Source organism: Rousettus aegyptiacus, unplaced genomic scaffold (genome assembly GCF_014176215.1).
Source record: "Rousettus aegyptiacus isolate mRouAeg1 unplaced genomic scaffold, mRouAeg1.p scaffold_m13_p_16, whole genome shotgun sequence".
In the NCBI taxonomy this organism is placed as follows: Eukaryota; Metazoa; Chordata; class Mammalia; order Chiroptera; family Pteropodidae; genus Rousettus; species Rousettus aegyptiacus.
This window is the reverse complement of record NW_023416291.1, coordinates 52,808,794-52,833,832: the sequence shown is the minus strand read 5'-3', so window position 1 is coordinate 52,833,832 and position 25,039 is coordinate 52,808,794. Positions and strand designations below refer to the sequence as shown.

Sequence of the window (25,039 nt, the reverse complement as noted above, 5' to 3'; positions counted from 1 at the left end):
GGTGCGGGGGAGGGAGGGTGGCACCATTCGACCTGCTACAGGTCTAAAAATAAACACAGTAAGCAAGAAACACGCATAGAGCCTCTCCGGGGCGCCGGCACTGTGCTCAGCGCTCTCCGCGCGTGGGCACTAAACGCCGAAGCACCGGCACGACGCTCCCACTTCACGGATGAGGAAACCGAGGCCCAGCAGGTTCAAACCCACGTCTGGTCCGATTTCGGAGGCTTCGCTCTGAACTCCGTACCGTTCCACTGTCCCCCTGGAGGACTCCAGGGCGGGGCCACCGCGCGGCGCAGCGCCCTTCCCTCGGTGCAAGATCCTGTCTCCCCAGCACCCATCCCGGTCCTGACATAGGGCTCAGTCGCTAGGAGGTGGTCCGCTGAGGGACCCACGAAACGGGGTCCCGAAGACATCCTTCCCTCCTTCCCTCTTAACCAAAGGAATGAGGCCATCGCCACCACTTATTTATTTATTTGCTCCTTGTTTTGTTTTTAAATCTGCGATGCGCCATCAGGAACTCATTTCCGCTTATGCCGCTGGTGAGGCTCTTGGCAATGCCCCCTCCCAGCCAATGGAGAGCCCCGGATTCCGGCGGGGGGCCGTGCTCTGTGGTCAGCCCTGCCCCCACCCACCCACCCTGCACACAAAAGCGGCGTAATTAACCGTCTTAAGGAAGCCGAGCCTCTGCCCGCTGCGAGCCGGAAAGACGAAAATACCTCAGAGGCGCGAGCGGCGACGGTGACAGCGGACGCAGCCGGCGCGGAGAGAGAGGGCGCCGGCCGCTCCCCGCTCCCCGCCGCGGGACAGAAGCGCCGGGCTGCGCCGGCCGCGCTGCTCTGGGTGACCTTGCTCGGATGCAGAGTCCGCCCCTGCGCGCGTCTGCCGTGGATGCTCCGAGGCCCGGGGACCGCGCTCGCAGGCCCGGGGATGCCGGGCTGCACGCGCGCAGGACTCGCCTTTGTCTGAGCGTAGCCGGTAGAGGCGGCGGAGGTAACCAGCGCTCGGAGCCCGAGGTGAGTCCAGCTCCCTTCCCGCCCGCCGCCGCCCTGCCCGGGACGGTGCCTCGGGCATCTGCGAACCCCCTTCTGGCCGCCGGGCGGGCGGAAGCGGAGAACCGGGGCCTGGGAGCCTTGGGGCGGGAAGCATCCGCCGTCCCCTCCGCGGGCACACACCCCCACAGGTCCCCTTCCGTGCCGCCGCTCACCTGGAAGCAGGGATTCGCACCGTTTTCAGGACGCGTTCGGAAATCAGGCGGAGAAAAACCCCTCAGCCCCTCTCCGGGACGATCCCTAAGAGACCGAAATGTCCACCTCCCACCTCTATGTCTTTCCTGTTTGTAACACCGTGAGCGGATCTGGAAAAGGGATTTGAGAAATGCTTACATAAAGGCCCGCTATGCGGCCGCGAGGAAGGGTGATGGTGGGAGACAGTCTTCCTCCTCCGTCTGAACTTGAACCTTACGTGCTGGTAATTCAGCACCACGGCGCAAAGGAAGACCTCTCAGCTGCCCCTGCCTTTGCCTTACCTGCCACCTTTACCTGTGAAGTCGGGATGGGAGGGCTGGAGTGGACAGGGTCCCTGGGGGCCACTCACCCCACGTCTAGAGGATCATAGGGCCTACGTGTGTGAGACTCCAGGGTCTCTGCGTGGGGGGGGGGGCTTCCTGGGGGCTGGATCACCCCCAGCCCAGGATAAAGAAAGCTGATGCAAAGACCACTCCTTTCACATAGGAAATGAATTTAGTAAGGTCTGGGTGGCGGTTGTTGCCTGTGACGTCAGGAAGTTGGGTTTTTTTTTTTGCGTACTGCGTCTCACTGTCCCTCTCCATGAATGGATGACGACATCGAGGACAGTGACAAGAATCGAATGAGAAACTCTCATTGAAGCGTGGGGGTGGGGCGGGTTCTAATTATAGCCACCGCCTCCCTGCCTGGCCCTCACCTGTCCCAGGCTCCCTGCGGGTCTTCTCTCTCGGAGCCACAATCCCAAATGCAGACTCACCCTCCAGTGTGGGACTTCGGATGCCACACCCTAGCCATGCCCCAGCCCTTCAGAGGGACGGCAGGGAACGGCGAGGGGCTGGCGTTGCGGGACCTTAGATGCTGGCCAGTGAGGCTCGGAACACAGGGGCTGTGTGGAGGCCGGGATCCGGTGACGCAGAGAGCCTCTGTGATGACGGCCAAACCCACGCCCGACGGCCTTTCACAAACCTGCAGATTAAAACAGGGTTTCTCAATCTCAGATCTATAGACATTTGGGGCCAGGTCATACCCTGGGCACTGTAGGGGGTTGAGCAGCGTCCCTAGCCCCAACCCTTTCAATGCCAGCAGCATTCGCCCTCCAGTTGTGACAACTAAAGATGCCAACTGTCCCCTGGCGGGGGGAGCAGAATCACCCCCAGTGGAAAACCCCTGGTTTAAAAGCACAGAACCTGTGATATCAGTTGAGTCATAAGATCCTGGAACGTTATGCCCAAAAGGCGTCATAGAGATTATTTCTAGCTCAACTCTATCATTTATAGGCAGAGAAACTGAGGCCGAAGAGGTCCGCGCCCTGCCCCCAGTTGGCTGCTAGAATGGTAAACACAGAACTGGCATTTGGTGGTTGATAATAATTATGATCCTGACTTCCACTCCCAGGCTCTTTTCACAGAGGACCTTCGTTGGCCCTCGGGTCACGAACTTGTCAGGACTTGCTTCTTTTTGGGGGGGGGACAAAGAGGCAGGACAGATGTCCCAAAGCACATAGAGATGGGTTGGGGTCTAGCAGGTCCTATTCAAAAGGGTTAATCCCAGTAAGGAAGTCGAAGTATACTTCAGTTTAAGTCATCAGCACTGTAGTATAATTGCTTTACGGCTTCCCGGATGAAGTCCAGTATGAGGGAGGGATGATGAGCCCTGGAGGGTGAATCTCAGAGCTCGTAGCTGGAGCCTCGGCCTCTCACGTGCGTTCAAACTCCAGACCCACGTGGGTGTGCTTAGCTCTCCGTGCCTCTGTTTACCCACCTGTGAAGTGAGGAAGCCTCGAGGGGCTGGGCAGTGATTCGGTAAGACGACGGATGCAGGAGCTCCTTGCAGACGGAGCCGAAGTGGCGGAGGGTTGTCATTACGAGGATTGTCCAGTGAAACCTCCACTCGTGGCTCTCCTCCAGAATTCATCCCTTCGTCAAGCCAGCGCCTCTTCCCGGCGCCCATGGGGACCACGGAAGCCACACTCCGAATGGAAGACGTGGATGTGAAGGAAGAACGGCCGGATGGAGGTCGTCCCAGGTACGGCCCCGAGGCCTGCACGGCAGCCATGGCGGGGTGGCGCTGCTCCGAAGCGGGGTGCAGGAGACATCGCCCACTGACCAGACCAGGCCCATAATGAATATTTAAGATTGAGTCCCACCCACCCCCTACCCCACCAAAGCGCCATAAAAGCTCCCATTTTCACATAGTTTCAGAATTCTAAACATTCATATAAACCCATCTCACGGACTATCACAATAGTCTTACCTGAGTGCCCATGAGTCCAGGTAATAGCATATTTTTACCTGCAGCAGCCAGAGGGCCTGTGTCATACTCCTGCTTAAACCCCTGGGGCAAATGCCTGTCCCAGGGAGAATCCAGGGTTCCACCTGCTTCTGTGAGCTCCCCCGACCGCTCTCCGTCCCTTCCTGCCCCTCCGGCCCCAGGAGCGCCTTCCGGGTCCTTCTCTGTGCCCAGCTGCCTCTGACTTTCAAACTTCACACTGGCTGCTTGTTCCCTCTGCCTGGAGCGTTCCTCCCCAGACGTCCTGGCCTCTCTCTCTTCCTTCAGATCTTTGGCCACAGGCCACCCGCTCAGAGTCCCTCTTGGCCCCTTTATTACCCCTCCCCGGTTCCTGAATAACGGCCCCCAAAGGTATCCATGTCCTAATCCCTGAAACCTGAGAATGTTCCCTTAGGTAGTAAAACGCACTTTACAAATGTGGTCAAGTTAAGGACCTTAAAATGGGGACGTGACCCTAGAGTCTCCAGGTGGGTCCTCAGTGTCATCACAGGGTCCTTTGTAAGAGGGAGGCAGAGGGAGATTTGCCAGAAGCAGGAGCCATGACGACGGAAGGAACAGATTGGAGTCACGGGAGGAAGGAGCCACAAGCTGAGGGGTGCAGGCGCCTCTGGGGACTGGAAAAGGCAGGCAACAGGGCCTTCCTCGGAGCTTCGAGAAAGAAGCGGCCCTGCTCACACTTTGCCTTTAGCCCAGTGAAACTGGTTTCAGACTTACTTCCGGCTTCCCAAATCATAGAGAATACATGTGTGTTGTTTTAAGCCACTAAGTCTGTGATCGTTGGTTACAGCAGCTGTAGGAGACTCACACTATCAACTACACTAAGTACTTTATGTCCTTACCTTGTTTAAAGTCTGTTCCCTCCGCCCCTGAAGTGGAACCCGGGAGAGCAGGGGCCTTTGGTTCAATCGCTGCTGTATGCCAGCGTGACAGAGCCAGCCCGGTATACAGTCGGCGCTTAATAGATATGGGGCGAATGGGTGACAAGTCATCGGGAGGAATAAAAACTCGCACAGGAAGGAGGCCGTGCACCTCCACTGCTGACACGTGTGAGCCGCTGGGCCTTGTCTGCCTGTCTGTCTGTCCCTCTGTCTGTCTTCTCCTCGGGGAGGTGCTGGGTAAGAGGACGCATGCTCGGCACAGGCTCCCCCAATTCGCTGGCTGGATACGGCCGCTCATCTTCCTCCCCTTTCCACGCACGGACTCCCCCCACCCCCCGCCCTCCCGGGAGACGAGGTTGGCTACACAGCCATGCAGGAAGGGATGGTCAAGTGACCGAGCCCGTTCGCCCCAGAAGAGACTTTGAAGAAAGCACCTCCAGCTCCAGAAATCTCGGCCAGTGGGGGCGCTGAGGGCGGAACGGGGCTGGACGTGTAGCGGGCACGGAGGGGACCCCAGCGGCCGGTCCCGTGCCAAAGCGAAGCAGGCCGGGGGGCCGGCTCTCCGGCGCCCTGCCGGACGCGTCCAGGCAGAAGCCGTGGTGTGGCAGGGTCGCCCCGCGCTGAGTTTGCGTCGGGCCCTCTTCCGAATCCGGCCATCTTCCGTCTCTACGTGTTGCACTCGCGCTCGTGGCTCTTTGTAGCGGGAGATGCTGGTTCTCAGGAAGGCTGCGGGTGTCTCTCGGCCCCGTCCGCAGGAGTCTGTCTCCAAGAATACGAGCATTTCGGGAGAGAGGCCGTCGCCATAAAGGGTCTCCTGACACCAGGCTCGGCAGCTGGGGCAAATTTAAGGATCGATTTTTGAGCAAGGCACTCCCAATGTAGTCAGAAGTGATCTGAAATGGACAAGAACTGGCTCTGAGAGCTGTCCCTTGCTCCTGGCCTGAGAGGGGGTGGTCTGATTTTTCTCGTTTAGAAGGCGGACTCAGGGGGAGTGATCTCGGTGACCCCGGGGTCCGGAGGGGTCTCTGACCAGTCTCACCGTCTGCGATGCCACCGACTTTGGCCTCGCCGAGGCCGAAGCACCTCCGCGTCTGGGCTTTGAGGACGTCTGATGCGAACCCCGACCGGCTGGCTCGGCCACCCCGGGCAACCCTTCGAGTATCTTTGTGCCTCAGTTTCCCTACCTGCACGATCGTGACAGTCACCCCTGGCTCGTGAAGCTGCGTGTGGGGCTCGACGGCTAAGACAGGCTGTCCTAATGAGGCAGGCCGCCCAGCCGACGGTCCCCTCGGCGGCTTCCCTAGTCACTTGTATCTTGTTCGCTCCAACTCCATTTTCCCGCGCTCCCCACCCCCGCGTTTTAAAAGGCAGCTCCTCCCCCGAGCCTCGTGGAGACAAAACCGGGGCGGCCGGCAGCTGCGGGTGCGAATTTCAAGTGGGTTTCCCCAGCTGCAGAGGGCCCCTCTCCCTTCTCAGTCACTCGGTGTCTGCAGGATAGTGGCATAGCTGTGCAGCCCGCGGTCGTGAGGCGCGCCTTTGCGAGGGCTTCTGTCTTCCTCCTTCTGGAAGAGATGCGTGCAGCTCCTTGGCGCCACGTCCAGCTGCGTCTCGACATAAGCGCCTCTGTCTGGGGCCAGACAACCCGCGATTCTCTTCCTCCCGGCTCCGCGAGCCCTCCCCCCGGGGGATGTCGGAGCCCGCGCCCTGTGCATCTTCCTTCACTTCCTGCCCTTCTGCAGATTCCCGTGGAGCCGGAGCCGAGGCGGCCTGGAGACGTTCGTTCTAATGATCGGCACCGACTGTGTGCCAGGCCCTGGGGGAGATGCTGGGGACACGCGGGGAACAAGGCAGGGCCGGGCCGTCCCCTTTAACCTCACTGAAGGAAGGAAGACTGAGGGGGAAACAGAACCAGGCAGAGGAGGGCTTGGCCAGGCTCTGGTAGCTAAGGAGAGGCAGCTTCCTTTCATAACCAGGGGGCTGCGGGTTTTGTTCGTTTGTAACTTTGTATCCTGCCATAGTCCCAAATCTAACAAAATATCTAAAAGCAGGAAGCGGAGCTCTAAGCAGAGGGACGAGGATGCGCCAAACCACCAGCTCAGTGAGGGATGCAGGGCGAGAACCCGGCTAGGTCACAGTTACAAGGCTGGAGGGCGCACAGATGCCACACGCCGGGCGCGGGGCCCAGGGAGAGGTGGGGATTTCACTCTGAGGGCTGCGTGAGTTTTCTGGAGCCCCCGCGGCAAAGCACTACAAAAGGGCAGCTTAAAACAACAGAGTGTCTCCTTTCGCAGTGCTGGAGGCTAGAAGTCCAGAATCGAGTGTCCTACTCCCTCCGGAGGACCCGGGGGAGGGTCCTTCCTGCCTCTCCCAGCTGCCGGTGTCCGCGGCAGTCAGTCCTTGGCGTCCCATGGCTTGGAGGCACGTCACCCCAGTCTCTGCCTCCATCTTCACATGGCCTTCTTCTCTGGGTGTCTGCATCCACATTTCCTTCTTCTTATAAGCACGCCGCTCATTGGATAGAGGGTCTCATCTTAATTAATTACATCTGCAAAGACTCTATTCCCAAATAGGTCTTATTCCTGGGCACAGAGGGTTAGGACTCGAATTATCTTTTTTGGGGGGGTAGGGGGACCCAAGTCAACCCACTATAGGAGGATGAAGCCACTGAACGCCTTACATATTAAGGGGACCCCACTTTTTCTATGGGTTCCCCATTGCTGAGAGCAAGCTCTACAGAGAGCCATCCGGGTCTGGCTCGGTTCCCGGCAGGCCTTCAGCTCTGCATAATTAGAGGTTTTCCTGGGTTTGGGGGAGATAACGAGGTCTCGCCTGGCCTCGAAAGCCACGGCCTTGTAGACCGGCAGGGTGGATCGCTGCCCGGCCCCTGTCGGGAAGCTGCAGGCTCCCCTCCAGCAAGCCCTGAGTCCTGCTGACTCAGCTTCCGGAGTTCTCCAGCATGCTCTGGGGCACTGACTGAACATCCATCGCTCTCTGGGCAGGTGCCAGAGACTCACGACCCCTTCCCACCCCCACGACAGCGCCTCCCCCTGGCCCTGCCACCCTCCGCACCCACATCCTCCATCTCCTCCCCCTCCCCCACTGCCCTCTGAGTTCCAGTCTGTACCTGGAGCTCACCAAGCTGATTCGGCCTCAAGGCCGCAGTGCCTTGTGTCTCCAATGCCCTTCTCCGGTCTTCCCATGATGCCGACCTCTCGCTTTCAGGTCTCCACTCAAAAGTCACCTCCTCAAAGAGGCCTTCCCTGACTACCCTGTAGTCACACCCTCCTCCTCCTCTTCCTCCTCCTTGCCTACTTTCTTTGTTGCAAGTGTGACCATCGCTTTGTTCCTGTATTTGTTTACTTGATCGTTCACTTCCTTTCCTCTTGTATCAGTCACGGTTCTTCAAAGAAACATACTTGGTTTTCATTATATATATATATAATCTATATTATTGCAATTATTTTGTCTATGCAATATCAATTAATATCTATTAGTATATTTATCTGCCTAATGCATATACAACTATGCATATAATTATGTACGCTTTATCTATAGCATAGATAAGTTTTAATACACTATTTTGCATGCATGATTATGTACGTTTTACGTATGTCGTGTGCATGCCGTTTATCCCCAGGCGGCGGCTTACCCAGCTGTAGGAGCTGGCAAGTCCGCGGGGCGGCCAGACGCTCAGGCTGCCTCAGACACTGTGGTCCCGAGACAGTTTTAACTTCCGGGGGACAAACAGCCTCAGGCCCTGCCAGCCACAGGGGCCGGCAAGTCGTCCTTGAGGATAATCCCCTTCGCTGAACATCCGCGGATTGCCAGTGTGAACCCCACCCGCCTCGTGCCTCCCAGCAACACTGAGACTGGTGTTGGGCCCGGTCGCTGGGTGCGAGGGCCTGGCCAGGTTGGCAGGAGGCTGTCCTGTTGCCCTCCGAACTGCGTGAAACCATCTGGGCCCCTCAGCCCTGTACACTGCCCAGAGCCCACCTCACGTGTTTGCGGAATGAATGAGAAGCAGGCACTCGCTCTGTTCCTTTCGCTGATGAGGAACACGGAGGCCCGGGGCAGGCAGGGCCGCACCCAGACACCCGGCCCTGGAGACGCCCGCTGTTTCAGCCCGTTCTGGAGCCTCCCCGTCTGCGCCGCTGAGTGGTCGGGCACCTCCCCGCCTTGACGTTTGGACAGCAGCTGGGCGACAGTACTCTAGACCAGTACTGGTCCCCAACCCCCGGGCCGTGGACCAGTACCGGTCCGTGGCCTGTTGGGAACCGGGCCACACAGCAGGACGTGAGCGGTGGGCGAGCGAGCGAAGCTTGAAGCTTCGTCTGCATTCGCAGCCGCTCCCCAGCGCCGGCATCACCGCCTCAGCCCCGCCTCAGGTCCTCAGGCGTTAGACTCTCACGGGAGCGCCGGTTCCTGGTGCCACAAAGGTTGGGGACCCCTGCTCTAGATTAGTGGCCAACGTAGGTGCGACACCGACCCTCCAGGGCTGGGAGGCTGAATGACACCCTGATAGGAACCTACGACGCAGCAGCTGCGTAGGGCATAGTTCCCTCTGGCGGGGGAGCTGGCGGCCCCACAGGACACCCAGTGACCTTCCCGGGCCCACGGGTGTCTGCCCTGTTCCCACCGGGTTGGCGCGCATGTGCTGATGACTGGACACAAGGGGGCGGTAGAGGACAATGCCCCGCATCTGCTCGGCCACCTTGGGGTTGCAACCTCAGGACCGCCTGTTTCCCCCTCTGCGGAAAGGGCTTCTGCCGGCCGTGCGGGGCCGCTGGGAGGCGCATACGCGATCGCGATCGATCGCGCCGGGGACGTTCCAGATGGCGCGCAGCGAGCGCCCCGTCCACGGGGTAAGTTCTCATTCCAGCTGATTCGGGAGCAGGAACTGCGGCCTCAGACATGGAAGGGTGCTTCGGACACTCAGGCGAAAGGGGGTGGCGGCCAGTGTGCTCCTGGCGGAGGTCACCACGCATGCGTCAAAAGACAGACAGCGGGACTTGGTGCCACGTCTCCCATTGGACAGCAAATCTAAAATGTTTTCGAATGCTGCGTGGGCCGGACTGGACTGGCGCTGGTGCATCGGCCGCCAGTCTGCTAACCTCCCTGTACTGGGGACTCTGGACTTACCATGAGTCACCGACCCTGGCCCCGCCCCCCCACCCATGTTGCGAGCAAGGTGTCGGCTGCAGACAGGAGGGACAGAGCAGTGTGTACACTCTTCAGGACGCCCATCTCTTTCAAACCTTCTGACTTTATTTAAAGGTTGCCTTTTCTAAAAAAACTGAGGAGAAATTTGCATAACGTAAAATTGACCATTTTAAACGTACGATTCAGTGGCATTTGGTGCACTCGGGTATTGTGCAATCATCAGCTCCATCTAGTTCCAAAACATTTCTGTCACCCCAAAAAGAGAGCCTGTCCCCTTAGCACTCATCGCCCTACCCCTCCCCCGGACCCTGGCACCCACTGCCCGACTCTGTCTCCGTGGACGTGCGGGCCCTGGACGGGTCACCTAAGTGGGATCACAACCGCATGGCCTCTCGTGTCTGGCTTCTCTCGCTGAGCAGCATTTGTGCAAGGTCCGTCCACATCGTGGCGAGTGTCAGTGCTTTGCTCCTTGTCGTGGCCGAGTGATCCTCCCCTGCACGGGTGCCCCACACTCTGTCTACCCATTCATCCATTGATGGACACCTGGGTGGTCCCCACGTTTCGGCTGCTGTGAATCCCGCCGCAGGGCGCGTTCGAGGATGAGTTTCCATGTGGACGTGCCTTTTCGCCTCCTTGAGGGCTCTGCTCTATTCGACTTCCACAAGAGCAGGGCAATATCCGATTCACCTTTACCTCCAAGACCCGCCAAGGCACCTGGAAGATGGTGCCTGGGGAATGGGAGGAGGGTGGCAGGGAGGGAAAGGAGGGCACATGGATAGGTTTCACCTTGCAGCGGGAGCCAGCCCATCCCCTGCGAGGAGCAGAAGCGAGGGAAGAAAGCGTTTTTGCAAAGGCAGGGAGACTGCGTTCTGCCGCGCCTCCGGTCTGACCAGCTCAGCGGAGCCGGCGCTGCTCAGCTGCAGAAGAGAATCAACTCCCCAGTGCGTCCCTGAGTCAGCTCGCCCTGCCGCTGGAGCCCCGGACAGCCCCGTGCACTCTGCAGAACCTTCTGCCTGGAACTGAGTAGTTCCTCGGGGAGCAAAAGCAACTGGAGCGTGTGGGTCAAACCCAGGCAGCAGGAGCTGTTGCCCCAAAGAGCCGTCTTAGTCCACAGATTTGTACTCAGCCATTAAAGGGGCTCAAAAGCATAGTTGGCAGCATTTAAAAAAATAAATAAAAGAAGAAGTACTAGTTCCGGTCAAGATGGAGGAGTAAAAAAAAAAAACATTTTATATACTTCTAAGGAGAAAAAATACATGACTTTTTAGAAGTTTTATATTTGCAGAAAAGTTACAAGAATGTTACGGAGAAGTTCCATACACTCCCTGCCCAGTTTCTCCTATGATTGATCTCTTATGTTAGGCTAGTAATTTTGTTACAATTAATTGACCAATATTGATACATTATTACTAACTAAAGTCCACGATTTATTCAGCTTTCTGTAGTCTTCATCTCCTAACATCATTTTCTGCCCGAAGATTCCCCTCCAGAATTTCACATGACATTTAGTCATCATATCTCCTGAGGTTCCCACGGGCTATGACAGTGTCTCAGACCTTTCTTGTGTTTTTGGTGACCTTGGAAATTTCGAGGAGGACTAGTCAGGGATTTTATAGAATTTCCCTAAATTGAGTTTTTTTCTGGTCTGTTTCTCATACATGGTTAGATGCGGGTGATGGATTCTGGGAGAAAGACCCCGTCCCCTCCCATCATATCCAGGGTCATGTGTCGCCATGACCTATCGCTGTGGATGTTGACCTCGATCCCCTGGCCGAGGGTGTTGGTCAGGTTTCTCCACTGTAAAGTCGCTCTCTGCCCCGTGAGTGCTGTCCTCTTTGGAAGAAGTCACTGTCCAGCCCATGTGAGAGAGTTGGGAGCTCTTCTCCATCTCCTGAGAGCAGAGTGTCTAGAGCCGTGATTTGGAATTTATCCGTGCAGAAAACTTGTCTCTTCTCCCCTATGTTTATTTATTTAATCATTTCTTTATTCCCACGTGGACTAAGGGACACTTTAATTTACACCTTGGCTTGCAATCTAGGAGTCCATGATTTTTTTTTTTTTTTTTTTTTTGACACTCAGACTGTCCCAATGTTGCTATGGAGAGCTCATTCGGTTGACTGCTATGGCCATTGGATAACTTCTTGCTGGATTTAATAGCAATTCATCAGAGACAAAACCCTGCAGGGTCACCCATGACAAATGCCATTTATGTCCCAGAGTGTGTGAAACTGTGTGACACTGGATGAGACTCTCTCGCTCGCTCTATCTTTCTCTATCTCTGTCTCTGTCTCTCTCTCTCTCCCCCCCTCATACCCCGCCCCCAAAAAAAGAATATTCATTAAGTGTTCTGTAGGGAGCCTCAGCCCCAGTGTTCTATGAATTTCTGTGCTCATGACCAGATGTATTTTTTTCCCAATGAGTCCTCAGAACTAAACCGATTTTGTTGTTGTATCTGAACTCCACACTCTGGCGGCTGGATTTGCGGCGTCTGGTGGCTGGTGTCCGCTCCTGGCCGGGTCCACAGGCCGGTCCCGGAAGAGACAGGGATGGACTCCCTGGGCCACCCTGCGGAAGACACGTCCTGTAAGTTCCCCCTGTGTGTGAAACGAGCACGCTGTTCCCGGGTCTCGGTTCTGCCTGAGACTGTCCCTGTAGACACGTCAGAGGCCGTGCCCCCCGAGGCGGGATGGGGAGGGGGGTCGTTCCCCTCCAAGGCGCTGGGAGAGAGATGCAGGCGTCGCCACGCGGTCGGGGCAGCGGTGGTGCTGAGTGTCTGTCCTCGGGCTGGTGGCTTGGCCTCTCTGTGCCTCTTTATGTCCCAGAGTGTGTGAAACTGCGACACTGGATGAGACTCTCTCTCTCTTCTACTAAATAAATACGGGCGGCGAGCCTACCGTGCAGTGGGGTGCGGGCCCCGCCAGGCTGGGGGGTGGAGAGGAGGAAGGAGAAAGAAAAACCGCCCGTTTCTGCTTTGTTTCGTTTTTCTTTTCCTGTTTCCCTGCAGCCCCTCCCAACACGTTGAACTTCAACGGAGCCCATCGTAAGCGAAAGACGCTGGTTGCCCCCGAGATCAACATTTCTCTGGATCAGAGCGAGGGCTCCCTGCTGTCTGACGACTTCCTGGACACCCCTGATGACCTGGACATCAACGTGGACGACATCGAGACCCCCGACGAGACGGACTCGCTGGAGTTCCTCGGGAACGGGAATGAGCTGGAGTGGGAAGGTGAGCCCCAGCCTGGCTCGCGGCCCCTGGCATGGCTCAGCGCTCCCAGGGCTTCCCGGCCACCTGCTGGAGCCATCCAGCCATCCCTCAGGCTCCCAGAGCCACCCCACGAAGGTCAGCCCGGCCCTGCGGCTCTGCGCACATTTTCTTTGTAAACTTGTGAATATTTAGGGGGAACGTGGCTTTCGTCAGGTTCTTGAAGGTGAGCAAAACCGAAAGGAAGTGACTGCAGCTGATTCCACAAGTATCTGGGTCTCGATTGAGGCGTGGGGACGTGGAGGGACTGTCAGGAGTCGATGTCTGCCCACCGCACGCAGTGGAGGCAGAGACAAATGCCAGATCGTGAAGCAAATGTGCACGGATCATTGCTGCTGGTCATCGGTGCCATGAGGAAATTAGCTGAGGGATGGCATAGGGCAGGCGGGCTCACCTGAGCGGGGTTCTGCCCCTCAAGGGACGCTTAGAGATGTCTAGGGACATCTGTGGTTGTGATGACAAGAATGCTGCTCCACACCCCGCAGCGCCCAGGACAGCCCCCCACAGACAATGATCCAGCCCCAAACATCACGGTGCTCAGGGTGAGACGCCTCGAGCTGGGGGGACGGGGCCGTGGGGCTCCTTTGGAAGAGGGGTCAGGACAGGCCTCGCCGGGCGGGTGTCATCTGAGCTGACATCCTGAGGCAAGAACACGGGTCAGGAAGGCTGCGATGGTGGTGGCCGTGGGGAGGGAAGCAGAGCCCAGCCCCTGCCCGGGCGGGTGTGGAATGTAGGGCTGAGAAGGAGTGGACAGCGACCCGGGGCCTGGGGTCCTGAGCGGCTGGGAATATGGCGAGCCATTCCCGGAGGCGGGGAGGCCGCAGGACGGGAGGTGGGAAAGCGGGCATCGTGGGAGCGGCTAGGAAGCCCGGGGAGCCCAGAGGGGGGGAGAATGGACACCTGGCCACACGGCATGTCGTCGGCGAGAAGAGCACTACCCAGGGGACTGCCCACGCCCGCCCGGAGCAGAAACACGGTCTGGGCGCCGCCCTTTGACGCCCAGGCGCGCATTCCCCCCCCCCCGGCCCCCCCCCCCAGCGGCCCCTGCATGGGACAGACAGGTGGCCTGGCCCGCCACCAGGGGGAGCCACACGGGCTCCGTGGCCGCAGGTGTCAGACGGAGCCCGAGGGGCAGACCGGGGGAGACGGAGACCAGACGTTGGCTCCGGCACCCCTTCTGCTCACCCCCACCTGCTTCCAGATGACACCCCTGTGGCCGCTGCCAAGAACATGCCTGGGGACAGCGCGGACCTGTTTGGGGACGGTGCGGCCGAGGGTGGCAGTGCCGCCAACGGGCGGCTGTGGCGGACAGTGATCATCGGAGAACAGGAACACCGCATCGACCTGCACATGATCCGGCCCTACATGAGGGTGGTGACCCACGGAGGTGAGGCCGCACCCCCGGGCCCTGCCTGAACCGGGGCCTCTTCGCGGGAGCCACGGGGACAGGGAGCCCTGCTCTCCGCGTGGGCGGGGGGTGGGGGGGCGAAGCCGGCGAGGCCAGGGCTCGCTGGGCGCCCGCGGCTGGGGGCGGGGGGCGCGCCCCGCCAAAGGCGGACGCGGCTCAGGGCCGGGGCGGCTCGGGGCTCGGCGCCCAGCGCGGGCCTGCCCTTGGCCTGGTCACAGCCCGGCCGCGTGTCCCCAGGCTACTACGGCGAAGGCCTCAACGCCATCATCGTCTTTGCCGCCTGCTTCCTGCCGGACAGCAGCTCTCCCGACTACCACTACATCATGGAGCACCTCTTCCTGTGAGTGGGCCGCCCGCGGCAGCTCCGCGAGTCCCGGCCGGCGGGCTGGAGCGAGCTGCAGACGCACCCGGGGTGGGGGGCCCCGCCCGGCGCCCGGGAGGGGCTGCGCTGCCTGCACGCGGGGCCCCGGGCCCCCTGCTCGTCCGCCGGGCGGTCGTCGTCATCGCTGTGCCTGTTCAGGTGTCGACGGCCGCCCGGGCGCGCTCACCCCGCCCGCCCCAGACTCATGTCAATGGGCGTGATGCTCGTAGTGGGTGCTCCTGCGCCGAGCACCTACTGTGTGTCAGATGTTTCTGTGCGCGACCTCGCTTAAGATCTCCGGCTGCCGCAGCTGGGGCAGGAGGAAGCCAAGGGGGCGGGCAGGTGCCACAGGTGTTCGGTGCCAGGCCCTGGGCCTTTCCGCACCGGGCATCCTCTCACCGGGTGCCCCGCCCCCCGCGCCGCGTGACCAGGTACGTCATCAGCAGTCTGGAGCTCCTGGTGGCGGAGGATTACATGATCGTGTACCTGAACGGCGCCACCCCCCGGCGGAGGATGCCGGGCATCGGCTGGTTGAAGAAGTGTTACCAGATGATTGACAGGAGGTGGGTGGGCTGCATCCTCGGCTTGCAGACGCATCCCCTCAGTCCCCGCCGGCGTCGCCACATGGCCGTGTCCCGTTTCCCTTCATCAGGACACCGCTCGTCTTGGACCGGGGACCCACCCTACTCCAGGACGCCCTCGCCTTAACTCGTTACACCTGCGATGACCTGTTTTCCAAATCGTGTCCCATTCTGAGTTCCCCGGAGTTAGGACTTCAACGCATGAACTGGGTGGGGGTGGGTGCAATTCAACACGACCACACTGGCGGTCAGAACCAGGGCGCCCCGAAAATCTGTCAGGCAAGGGGGGTGGTGTGGCTGTGTGGTCAGGAGCTCAGACTGATTAAAGCGAGAGCCAGGACCAGGCAGCCGCTGGGCCACCGCGGACTCCGCCCCACGGAGGCTCCGCCTCTTCCCTGGAAGCTCGAGGGCCACAGCGAGCGCAGAGGGGGCGCCGCCTGTGAGCGCCCCCTCTCCAGGGCTCGTCCCGGGGCCCATCTTGCTTCCTCTGTCTCCCCCCACAGACTGCGGAAAAACCTCAAGTCCTTGATCATCGTCCACCCCTCCTGGTTCATCCGCACAGTGCTGGCCATCTCCCGCCCTTTCATCAGGTGAGGGGGGGGGCCGCCTGCGCCCTGCGTCGGATACGGGCGGGCGGTCCTTCCTCTTGTTACCTGCGCGCTTTCAGGCTTCTCTACGCCAATTGCGTATTATGCTTTAAACGGTTTGAAATCATAGGTGTTACTATTATTCAGCGGCAAAAACGTGGAAAACAGTGACGACCAGCTCTCCCATAGTGAATGACGGGCAGCTTTCCACGTTTGCAACCACGACCCTGAGAGATGGGTGCGATTGTGCCCATTTCAGGGATGAGGAAACCGAGGCTCAGGAAAGCCAAGGAACTCAACCAGAGCCACACAGTAAGGTCGCTAGCCCGCCATGCTCCCCCCGAAGGGAGCCAGATCCATTCGCCCCTGAGTGTGTGTGTGTGTGGGGGGGGCATTAGGGCGCCAAGCAGGTCCGACCTACCTAAACGCTGGTCAATAACTGAATAAGCCGAGACACGAATGTCCGGGGGTCGTTTGCATGACCTCACTTAGCCACACGGAAACACAGTGTGTGGCCGGACTAACAGACTCGGTCTCCAGCCTCTCCAGAGTCAAAGTGATGTGACTGGTGGTGGCCCAAGACCCCCACCCCCACCCCCTGCAAACCCCAGCGTCAGTATAGACTGCCTGGCAGGGCTCATGGCCCCGGGTAACCTCAGATGCTCTTACCAGGCCGGACAAGCCCTAGGGGTGAGCTCCCGCCGGCATCCACAGCCAGTTCCTTCTTCGCGGGGGGCAGGGGTGGGGCGCTCCAACCCTGCTCGGCTCATCGCGGGGCCGCTCCAGAGGCACTGGAAACACAACCAAGAAACACAGAATCAGGCACGCGAGCCGTCCTCGCCGGTCACATGGCCATCGTGTGTGCATTTAATTTAGTACCGTCCCAGACGCCGGGTTGAATCAAGGTCCTTCATTTCCACATTCCCCGTTGAGAATCCCTGATGAGTTGAAGACACGAGGCCGCACTTTGCCTCGAGAGAGACGTTCACGGCGTGAACGATTTGCCAGGAGGCGACTCCGGACGCTCTGCGGTCAAGGACCCCGAAGATGAGTGGAACCAGGAGAATGGGCCAGTGCTCGCGACGAGCCCACGGGGCGAAGCGGCCGACACGCTTCGGCCCCACACAGCCACAGCCGCCCTCGCCGGCCCGGCGTTGGCCGCAGGTCATCCTCTCACTCTGGGTGGCTTTACCCGTGGCGAAGTGTGAGGGTCTCGGTTCGAGCTTTTGAAGAAAAAAGAAGGGGGGAGGGGAGAAGAGCGAGCATCTCCATTTAAACGCCGCGAAACGCGGAGACAGATTCTGAGCTGCAAGCCCGTCCTGAGGTTCCACGCTCGTGACCCTGGGGGCACCCCTGTGCGTCTCGCGCTGGCCTAAACGGCGCCAACGTGCCTCGGTGGGAACGTGCCTCGCCCCAGACTGGGATTCCCCCAACCAGGACCCCCCCCCCCCGCCCCCGCCAACCAACACGGGACCAAAAGCGCAGCTCACAGGCGGATGGAGCGTTATCACGCCGGAGATTCTGGTATCAGTTCCAACATGGGTGTGGCGGGTGTCACCACATCGTCATCAGGGTGTGATCGTCACCTGTATTTATAGACCGGCGCTCAGAGCAGCAGGTGCTGGCCCTGGACACCGCAAAAATCCTTTGCGACAGATCCGATCTGGACCCGGAGATATTCGGGTACCGAGCGGACAGCCCCAGTGAGGCAGGTGGGGACCGAAATTAGGGTTACCTGAATTTTTGTTTTTTTTTAAATAACCATGAGTTCAAAGCAAGACGCGGGTGACAAAGCTTCGCGCGGGACCAGACTGCCTGAGCACATGCTTGGGCAGGAAGAAGCCATTCATCCCAAAAGAATGGAGAGTGAGTCAGCAGCCCCACGTGGGCCTCTCTTGTGCCCGAATGACTACCGGCGTTGTCCCGGGCAGTGACGGCAGTGACAGCCGTGACGAGAGCGCCAGGAAAGTATTCTTGGAAAAATTTACGCAGGGGAGAAATGCTCAGGGAAGGCGGCGAGACAGCTGGAGTCTAGCTGAGTCTCTAGCCTCTCCGTTTCCTTTCAACAGAGGCCTCAGCTTAGTGGGGACCCAGGTCAGATGCCTGGCTCAGGACTCTTCTCCTGCAAGTGGAGCCCCTGGCTCTGCTCTCTCCACCCCGCTGGGGGCAGGGGGTGGAGGCTGGCACTGGGCGGGGAGGGAGCTCCGGGCCAAGGTGCTCGAGCATCCTGGGACTCGATGTGTGTGTGTCCCTGTCTTCCATGGTTCCTCCCGGCCCTTGGGCAACCTCCCGGCCTTCTCCCTCTGCCAGCGTCAAGTTCATCAACAAGATCCAGTACGTGCACAGCTTGGAGGACCTAGAGCAGCTCATTCCCATGGAGCACGTGCAGATCCCAGACGTTGTGCTCCAGTAAGTGTCCCGCGCCCTGCGAGCACCCCTCCCCCCATCCCAATGCCCCCAGGCTGCCCGGACACCAGATGGGAGCAGGAGAGCAGAGAGGAACAGTGAAGCAAGCACTGTGGGGCTAGAGAGCACAGCGGGCCTGGGCATCCAGGGCAGGGCAGGGGCCAGCCCACCACGGCCCACGGCTCACTCTTATAAATAAAGTTTTATTAGCACACGCCACACCCATCCGTTGTCAGATCATCTGTGCTTGCTTTCAAGCTCCAACTGAATTGAGCTGGTGCGACCAAGACTGGCCTGCAACACCGAAAATGTGTACTTTCCGGCCCTTCGCAGAAATAGCTTTGCCCTGGTGGAGGGGCGTGTAAATCAGCCCCCCTCGATGGGCTGGTCGCTTCGTAATGGCACCGTCAACGGGTCAGCGGCCAACGGCCGAGTCAGGCCGAACCTCTCTGCTGGGTTGCATTTCCGCCGAGTGACGGAGCACAACAGAACGTACTCCCCGCTCCGTGGGGCTGCCGGACACTTTCTGCCCTAAAGCCCGGCGTGCGTTCTGAGTTGACAATGGGGTTGTGTCTCCATCCCCTAGGAGAGGGAACCCCCCAGACAGCGTGGCCGCTGGCAGAGAAGGACTGCGTCCGACATGCTGTTCTCTCTCCCTTACAGGTATGAAGAGGAAAGGCTCAAGGCCAGGAGGGAGAGGTCCGTGCAGAGCGGCCGAGCCAGGGCTGGCTAGGGGCTGGCGCCCGGCTGGGCCCGCGTGCGTGTGTGTGGGTGGCGGCAGGTGGCTTCCGCTCAGCGGGGACCAGTGGCATGCCCGCATGGGGCTCAAGGCCCTGCTCCTCTCTCGGGCTGGCTGGGAGTCGGACCCGGCTTCGAATCCAGGTTCCCCCACTTAGTCACGGAATGACATCACCAAATGGAAAGTTCACAGTGACCTCGGGGGCTATGGTGAAAAACCAGGAACAGCGTAGCCCACTCGGCAAGGACAGTGGGCTCACGGCGATCGTGACAGTATCACCTTCCCCCTTCACAGAGGGAGCAGAGCTCCGCACGCGCCCCCCACAGACCCGGGCACGCCCCTTTAAAGCCTTCTGGGCTCATTCTTCGTTAGCGTCACACCCCTGAGAGATGCTTGCAGACCTTCGGGACCATCCGGTCCCACCCGGGGATGGAGCCCTCATCTTGTCACCTGCATGCTTCCGCGTCTCCCCACCCTGAGAGCGAGGCAGGCCCAGGGCTCCCGACGGCCTCTCATGGCCCAAGAATCCGAGGCTCAGAGAGGGCGAGTCGCCTGCCCGAGGCCACGCGGCAAGCCTGAAAGAGTTGGGGCTTCCAGGGAGTTGAGAGCCCGTACCATCGCCTGGCCCTGTGCTCAAAACCGGGGACACAGAGGCGACTAAGAGTCATGGTCCAGAAGGCTCTTTATTTGGCAAAGGGGCGGGACACCGCGCCCGGCGGGGGAAAGCGGGTCCTGGGGACGCGGAGGTGACGTCTGCGGGCAGGACGCGTGATGTGCAGACGTGCGGCGGCTTCGCAGGCGCCGTCCGGTCATGACAGAGGGCGCCGCGCGGGGAGCCGAGGCCGGAGGGCCCAGGGCATCCCTGCCCACCCCCCGCCCGCCGCGCTGCCCACCCCCACCCGCTTCTCCGCGTCCTCCCGCCACGCGCTACTTTCAGTCTTTGACCCCGTGGGCGGGAAGCGATGCTGTCTTTTTTTTTTTTCTTTTTCTTCTCTCCTTCCTTCCCTCCCTCCGGCCCCTGTCCCTCTCCCTGTCCCTCTCCCCCTCCCTCTCCAGCGCTCTCTGCCCCTCCCCGTCTCTGATCGGTAGTAGGGACAGAAAACACAAGCCGGGCCCCTCCCCGGCACCGCAGCGCAGGGGCGGCAGCACCCACGGGACGCGGCAGCTGTGGGCGCCTCCCTGGCGATAGCTGAGGCGGATGCTCGGAAGGACTGGCTCGGCGCCCCTCCTCCCCCTCCCCACGTCCCCGCTCGCGGCCTCATCTTCACGAACCCCTGGGCGTGGACCTCTCCCCGCCCTCCGGGGCCCAGCACTTCCCCGGGGCAGCACGGCGGACCCGGGCCCAAGAGCCCCTTGGTCCAGCCCGGTTTGTCATCCCGACTCACCTCTCTCTGTCCCCAGCGCGCGGCCGCAGCCGGAGTTCGTCCTGCCCAGGTCAGAAGAGAAGCCGGAGGCGGCGCCAGCGGAGGACAGGTAAACACACAGGTGACCACGGGTGACGGCCGATGCCCGCCAGGGCCGCCGAGGCCCCGGAGCATCCGGACAAGGCGACCACGGCGCCGCGATGTTTGGTGTTTCCGCCGTCCGGAGGTTGTCGATGTTGTCAGGACGGTGAAACGCAGACTCCGGCCAGCTCGGATCGGATCCCTCGGATCCAGCGGCCTGCCCTCCCTCCGCCCGAGCTGCCCCTCACGGGGCCACTGCAGAGCCGGCTATTCAAACTTAAATGAATTCACAGTCAGGTCGCGTGTGCCGCTGTTCGGGGCTCGGGGCTCCCGTGCTGGACGGTGTGGACATGGCGCTCGTCACCCGTCGGGGACAGGTCTGGGGACAGCGTGCTCCAGGCCCTTCTCGGGGGTTTCCCTCGCTCCCTTTTTTAACTGAGGTGAAACCCACGCGACGTGCAGTGAGCCACGTTGCACCTGTCTCCAGTTCCGGAACGTTCCGTTAGCCCAGAAGGAAAGCCCGTGCCTCCCTCTCTCGCCTTCTTTTAAGTCCAGCAGATACCTCAGAGCCTTGCCCCGGGGCGTGGGGACAGCACAGCTCGGCTTGGCCCCCTCCCTCACCTGGAAGTCCCCGCGGGTCTGCCTCCTGCCTCGACCTTTGTCGTACCCCCCTCCCCTGCCCTTGAGCTCCCCACGGGCAGTGGCTCCGTCTTGGGCCTGTCGCCTCCTGGTCCCTGTCTCCGGCCCAGGCCACGCACAGGGGCCACCAGCAGCCGACGCCACCGGAAGACCAGGTTTTGGTCTCAGATGAAGGTTCCAGCAGGGGACCTTTGTGCCAGCCCCAGAGGGTGGGTCTGGCCTCCCTGGGCCTGGTGAGCCCCGAGTAACATTTGTGGCCTTAGTGCAGGGCCGGGCCGGTCTCCTTAGGACCCCCTGTCCTGCCTCGTCTGTGACACGGCAGACACGGGCCAGCACCTGCTTTGTACTGGGCGAAGACAAAGCTGCGTGAGCCCTTGTGGGACTCACAGCCAAATGCCCGGACCCCCAACACAGGCAAATAATGCTAAGACCCCGTCCCTCTCCCACAGGTCTGCCCCAGTGACAGAAGATCAGGAAACAAGGTGAGTGGCAGCCGGCGACCTTAGAGGCTTCTCTGAAATGTTCTAATCGGAGCCCCCGCCCCCGGGACGAGCGCCCCATGACTTACTGTTGGTGGGGGGCGAGCGGACTGCACCAGGGAGTCTGCGAGTCGGCGGTCACCATGACAACAGGGTCCCTGCTGTGGCCGGGCATCCTGCCTTGGCTCGACTCCAGGGGGCACCATCGACATGAGGCCCCAGAGCTATGCAACATGGTGGCCCTGCCTGAGATGCCCGCCCCGGTCCGGGCCCCCGGAAGCCCGGGGCGTAACTCAGCCAGAGGGTGCACCTTCTGCCCTCAGCCCGTCTCAGGGGCTCCGCCTGCTTCTGTATATAGGGAAAGCCTCCTTGCATGTCAGGGGGCCCAAAGACCACCCTGGGGTCCAGCGGTTCGCCAGAAGAACCCACAGAACTCGGCGGAGCTGCTGCGCCCGTGGTCATGGTTCACTGCAGTGGAAGGACCCGTGCAGGTGAAAGGCAGCGACAGGGCCCACAGCGCCCCCAGCAAGCACGCGGGCGGCCCACAGGAAGTGCGGCCGATTGGGGACACTCGCTCGCGCCTCGGCGCCCGGGGTATGTCCTGGGGTCGGTCACGTACCACGGCTGGCTGCCCGCCTTCGTCTCCAGCCCCTCCGGAGGTCGAGCTGATATCCCCCACCCCGAATCACGTTGTTAGCTCTGACTATCTGACAGGACCCAAGGTCTTGGGTAAACAGAGACCCTCTAATCAGGCGGGACATGCCCGGGGCTCGCAGGTGGCCGCCCAGGAACTGGGCAAGAGCCAGGCCTTCCTCTGGAATGTGCGGGGTCAACTCCGGACCACACACTCACCGATGAGTCTGCAGCCTGGACCGATGGCCCGGATGCATGCCCCAATAACTACCCATGTGACGTGGGAAGGCCCAAGCCGAGAAAAAAACACCAAAAATGGCCTAATGGCCAGTACCGCTGCGGGGACCCTGAGTGGAAGTGAGTTCTCGATGTGTTTTTGAAAAGACCATCTCGATCCACGCCTTCCAGAGATGAGTCCACATCCACACACACACACGACACACGAGGAACTCATCCACCGTGAGAGAGTCAGCAGCCACAACGGACCGCAGAATTAGACCCCCTCCTGGGAATTCCCAGATAGAGATGATAAACATGGTTAAAGTTACTAAAGACGCAAGAGGGAATTATAAGGAGCGATGGCTGGATGGATGGACAGACGGGTGGGCGGTTGGGCAGATGAGCATGTGGACGGCTGGCTGGCTGGGCGGGTGGGTAGGCAGATGGATGGACGGATGGGGAGATGGATGGATACGTGGGGGGTGGATAGCTTGAAGCTTCCCTCCGTCTCGCTGAGGGCACCAGCCCCGAGGTCTGTCCTGCTGGGGCACCGAGAACACCCCATTCGGAACCGCACCTCCACACTGGGTAGCTCCCAGGTGGCAGCCCGGGAAGGGCAGGCGCTGCTTTGCCTCCGAGGCCGCATCAAAGCCAGATTAGATCCTTCGTTGAGATTCCACGAATGCGGGACAGCATTTTCCACTTTCTTTACAAACAATATTAATCACTCAGCCTCTGTTTTTCCCTCTCCAGCATGTCCTGAGGTGATGAGCGTGCAGCAAAGACCACGAAAGAAAATTCCAGATGCCGAGTAGCCTCTATCGGATGCCCTCTGGCCCTGGATCCCACCCCCGCCTTGTCCTGAACCCGTCTTCAGAGGGGGCCTGCCCCCAGCTCCCGTCTCCGAAACCCAGCATCCTTTGGGCCGCTCGAAACCCTTTTTTCTTGAACGGTGCAGTAGCTGTGCATTCTGGATGAGGACCTGGTTCTCAGCCCTCCGCCCTCCCGCGGCCTCGAGCTCACGGCCGGGTGGGAAGAGAAGCCCATGTGTCTTTGGAGGCCCCAGAGCCCCCTTCCTCTGCACCGAGTCCCGATCTAAGACCCTTTTCTTGCTTGTCACCCGGCCCCGCTTGGAGCCGCAGATGCCCACCGGCCTCCCGGCCGCGTCTGGAATTCGTTCTTGTGCCTTTCCTCCCAGAATGGCCCCACAACCCTGCGCGTACGGCCGGGAAGCTCAGTGCCCCGGCGGGGACACGCCCTGGGCACCTTCGGCCCCGTGGCTTTTCCTCCAAATGGCCCCTTCATCTCTGGTGACACCCACCTCCTTCGGGAGTATCGGAGCCCACAGCACAAGTGAGAGCTGCCACCATCATCCTCGTCCTGCAGGCACAAAACCACGCCCTCCCCCCTCGACCTAGACTCTTCTCGAGTCCCCTGAACGCGGGTGCCGCGCCACAGGGCAAGCCCATCAATACCTCCTACTAAGGAAGTGAGCCACTCCCACTTCTCCGATGCCCCCAGCACAGGGCTGGGGCTCCCACCAAGAGCAGAGACTAAGAAGCCAGCTCCGAAACAGACTCGTCCCAGAAACAAACGGAGCAAGGAGAAGGGGGATGCAGGGTGTCGGACGTGTGTCTGCGTTCTCAGAGGTCGCCCGGGGGGAAATACGCCCCAGTGGCCTGGACGCTACAGCCACCTGCGTTCGAAGGAGGCAAATTTCCGTTGGACGAAAGACAGGATTTTCTAATGAGGCCCAAACACCAGTCAGGTGGCCTCTAGAGGTAGTGAGCTCCCCATCTCCAGAGGTATGTCAGAAAAGGCCAGACGGTGCTTACAGAAAGTGGCCTTCTGTGTTCCCTCCATTCCTGAGTCTCTGTTTCTATGGACACGAACAAAAGTTGAGCGGGCCCCCTCTCCGGGACCCCTGCTGGCCCTGTAGCTGGCTTCTCTGTGACGTTCGGATGACACATCCCACAGTTTTCGAGTGTGAGGGTCATGGCCTCGGCGGAAACGTCAAACGCTTCTGGACCTGGGTGGGCAACGGGGCGCGTTTGGAGCTATCCCCACAACAGGAAGCAGCTGGTGGCGTTTAGTGCGCTCTGCCGAGGGGCGGGTCCCGCACATCACTGACCCCAACCCCAGGGGCTATCGCCTGGAACAGCGGAAAAACGCCGTGTTTCTGAGCGGCTTTGTGCCTGCACCTTCTGGGACCCGGCTCTGCCCCTACGAGGACTGGACCTTGGGAGCCTGGTGGGTTTTTTAATTTGAGGTTCTGCTCTGTTTCCCAAATGTCAAAGAAAAGACATGGACCCTGTTCCAGGCCCCGGGAAGCCGCCTGGAGCCTGAGGCAGCAGAGGTTGGTGGATGGGCCGGGCCCCTCGGGGGCTTCCCTCCAGAAGCTCCCTCAAGCCCCGCCTCTAAACCCCAGGTCCTGGTGGCGGGCTCTGCTCATCTGAGAGACACAGGATCCTGAGCGCTCCCAGCTCCCACCGGGGCACGCGGCATCTCCAGCAGGCCAGTGAAAAGCGGCCAGGGACGGGACAGGAACCAATTCATTCTGCTTCATCTGACGATTAAGAAGTGGCAGACGGCAAAGGGGCAGACCCCATCCAGCCCTCGAGGACCTGGGAGGCTGAAGATTCTGGCCACATGAGAAATTTCAGCAGGTTCACTGAGGCCGCCCCCCGGACCACCAGCAGCACAGACACC

The 25,039-nt window shown here is 60.3% G+C and overlaps 1 protein-coding gene across 2 annotated transcripts; it reads left to right on the top strand.

Annotated features, from left to right (window-relative positions):
• The first annotated feature begins 657 nt into the window (after positions 1-657).
• On the top strand, positions 658-24,170 carry ATCAY (ATCAY kinesin light chain interacting caytaxin). Of its 2 annotated transcripts, none has more exons than XM_016163483.2 (13): positions 658-1,013; positions 3,152-3,269; positions 12,096-12,154; positions 12,576-12,797; positions 14,035-14,220; positions 14,479-14,581; positions 15,034-15,165; positions 15,687-15,773; positions 18,081-18,179; positions 18,840-18,875; positions 20,317-20,388; positions 21,449-21,481; positions 21,837-22,618. In XM_016163483.2, exons 2-13 carry the CDS (start codon positions 3,193-3,195, stop codon positions 22,489-22,491), a joined length of 1,761 nt encoding a protein of 586 aa, XP_016018969.2. In that variant the 5' UTR covers positions 658-1,013; positions 3,152-3,192; the 3' UTR covers positions 22,492-22,618. The 2 variants fall into 2 exon arrangements, with proteins under 2 accessions (XP_016018969.2, XP_016018970.2); XM_016163484.2 differs by lacking the exon at positions 21,837-22,618 and adding an exon at positions 23,084-24,170 and having other exon boundaries at positions 667-1,013.
• Positions 24,171-25,039: the final 869 nt, after the last annotated feature.

Excerpts from the sequence above, each read along its gene's own strand:
- ATCAY (XM_016163483.2), top strand. The coding sequence starts at position 3,193 with ATGGGGACCACGGAAGCCACACTCCGAATGGAAGACGTGGATGTGAAG. Across the intron at positions 15,774-18,080 it reads ATCTCCCGCCCTTTCATCAG|CGTCAAGTTCATCAACAAGA; the intron begins GTGAGGGGGGGG and ends TCCCTCTGCCAG. Across the intron at positions 18,876-20,316 it reads CTCAAGGCCAGGAGGGAGAG|CGCGCGGCCGCAGCCGGAGT; the intron begins GTCCGTGCAGAG and ends CTCTGTCCCCAG.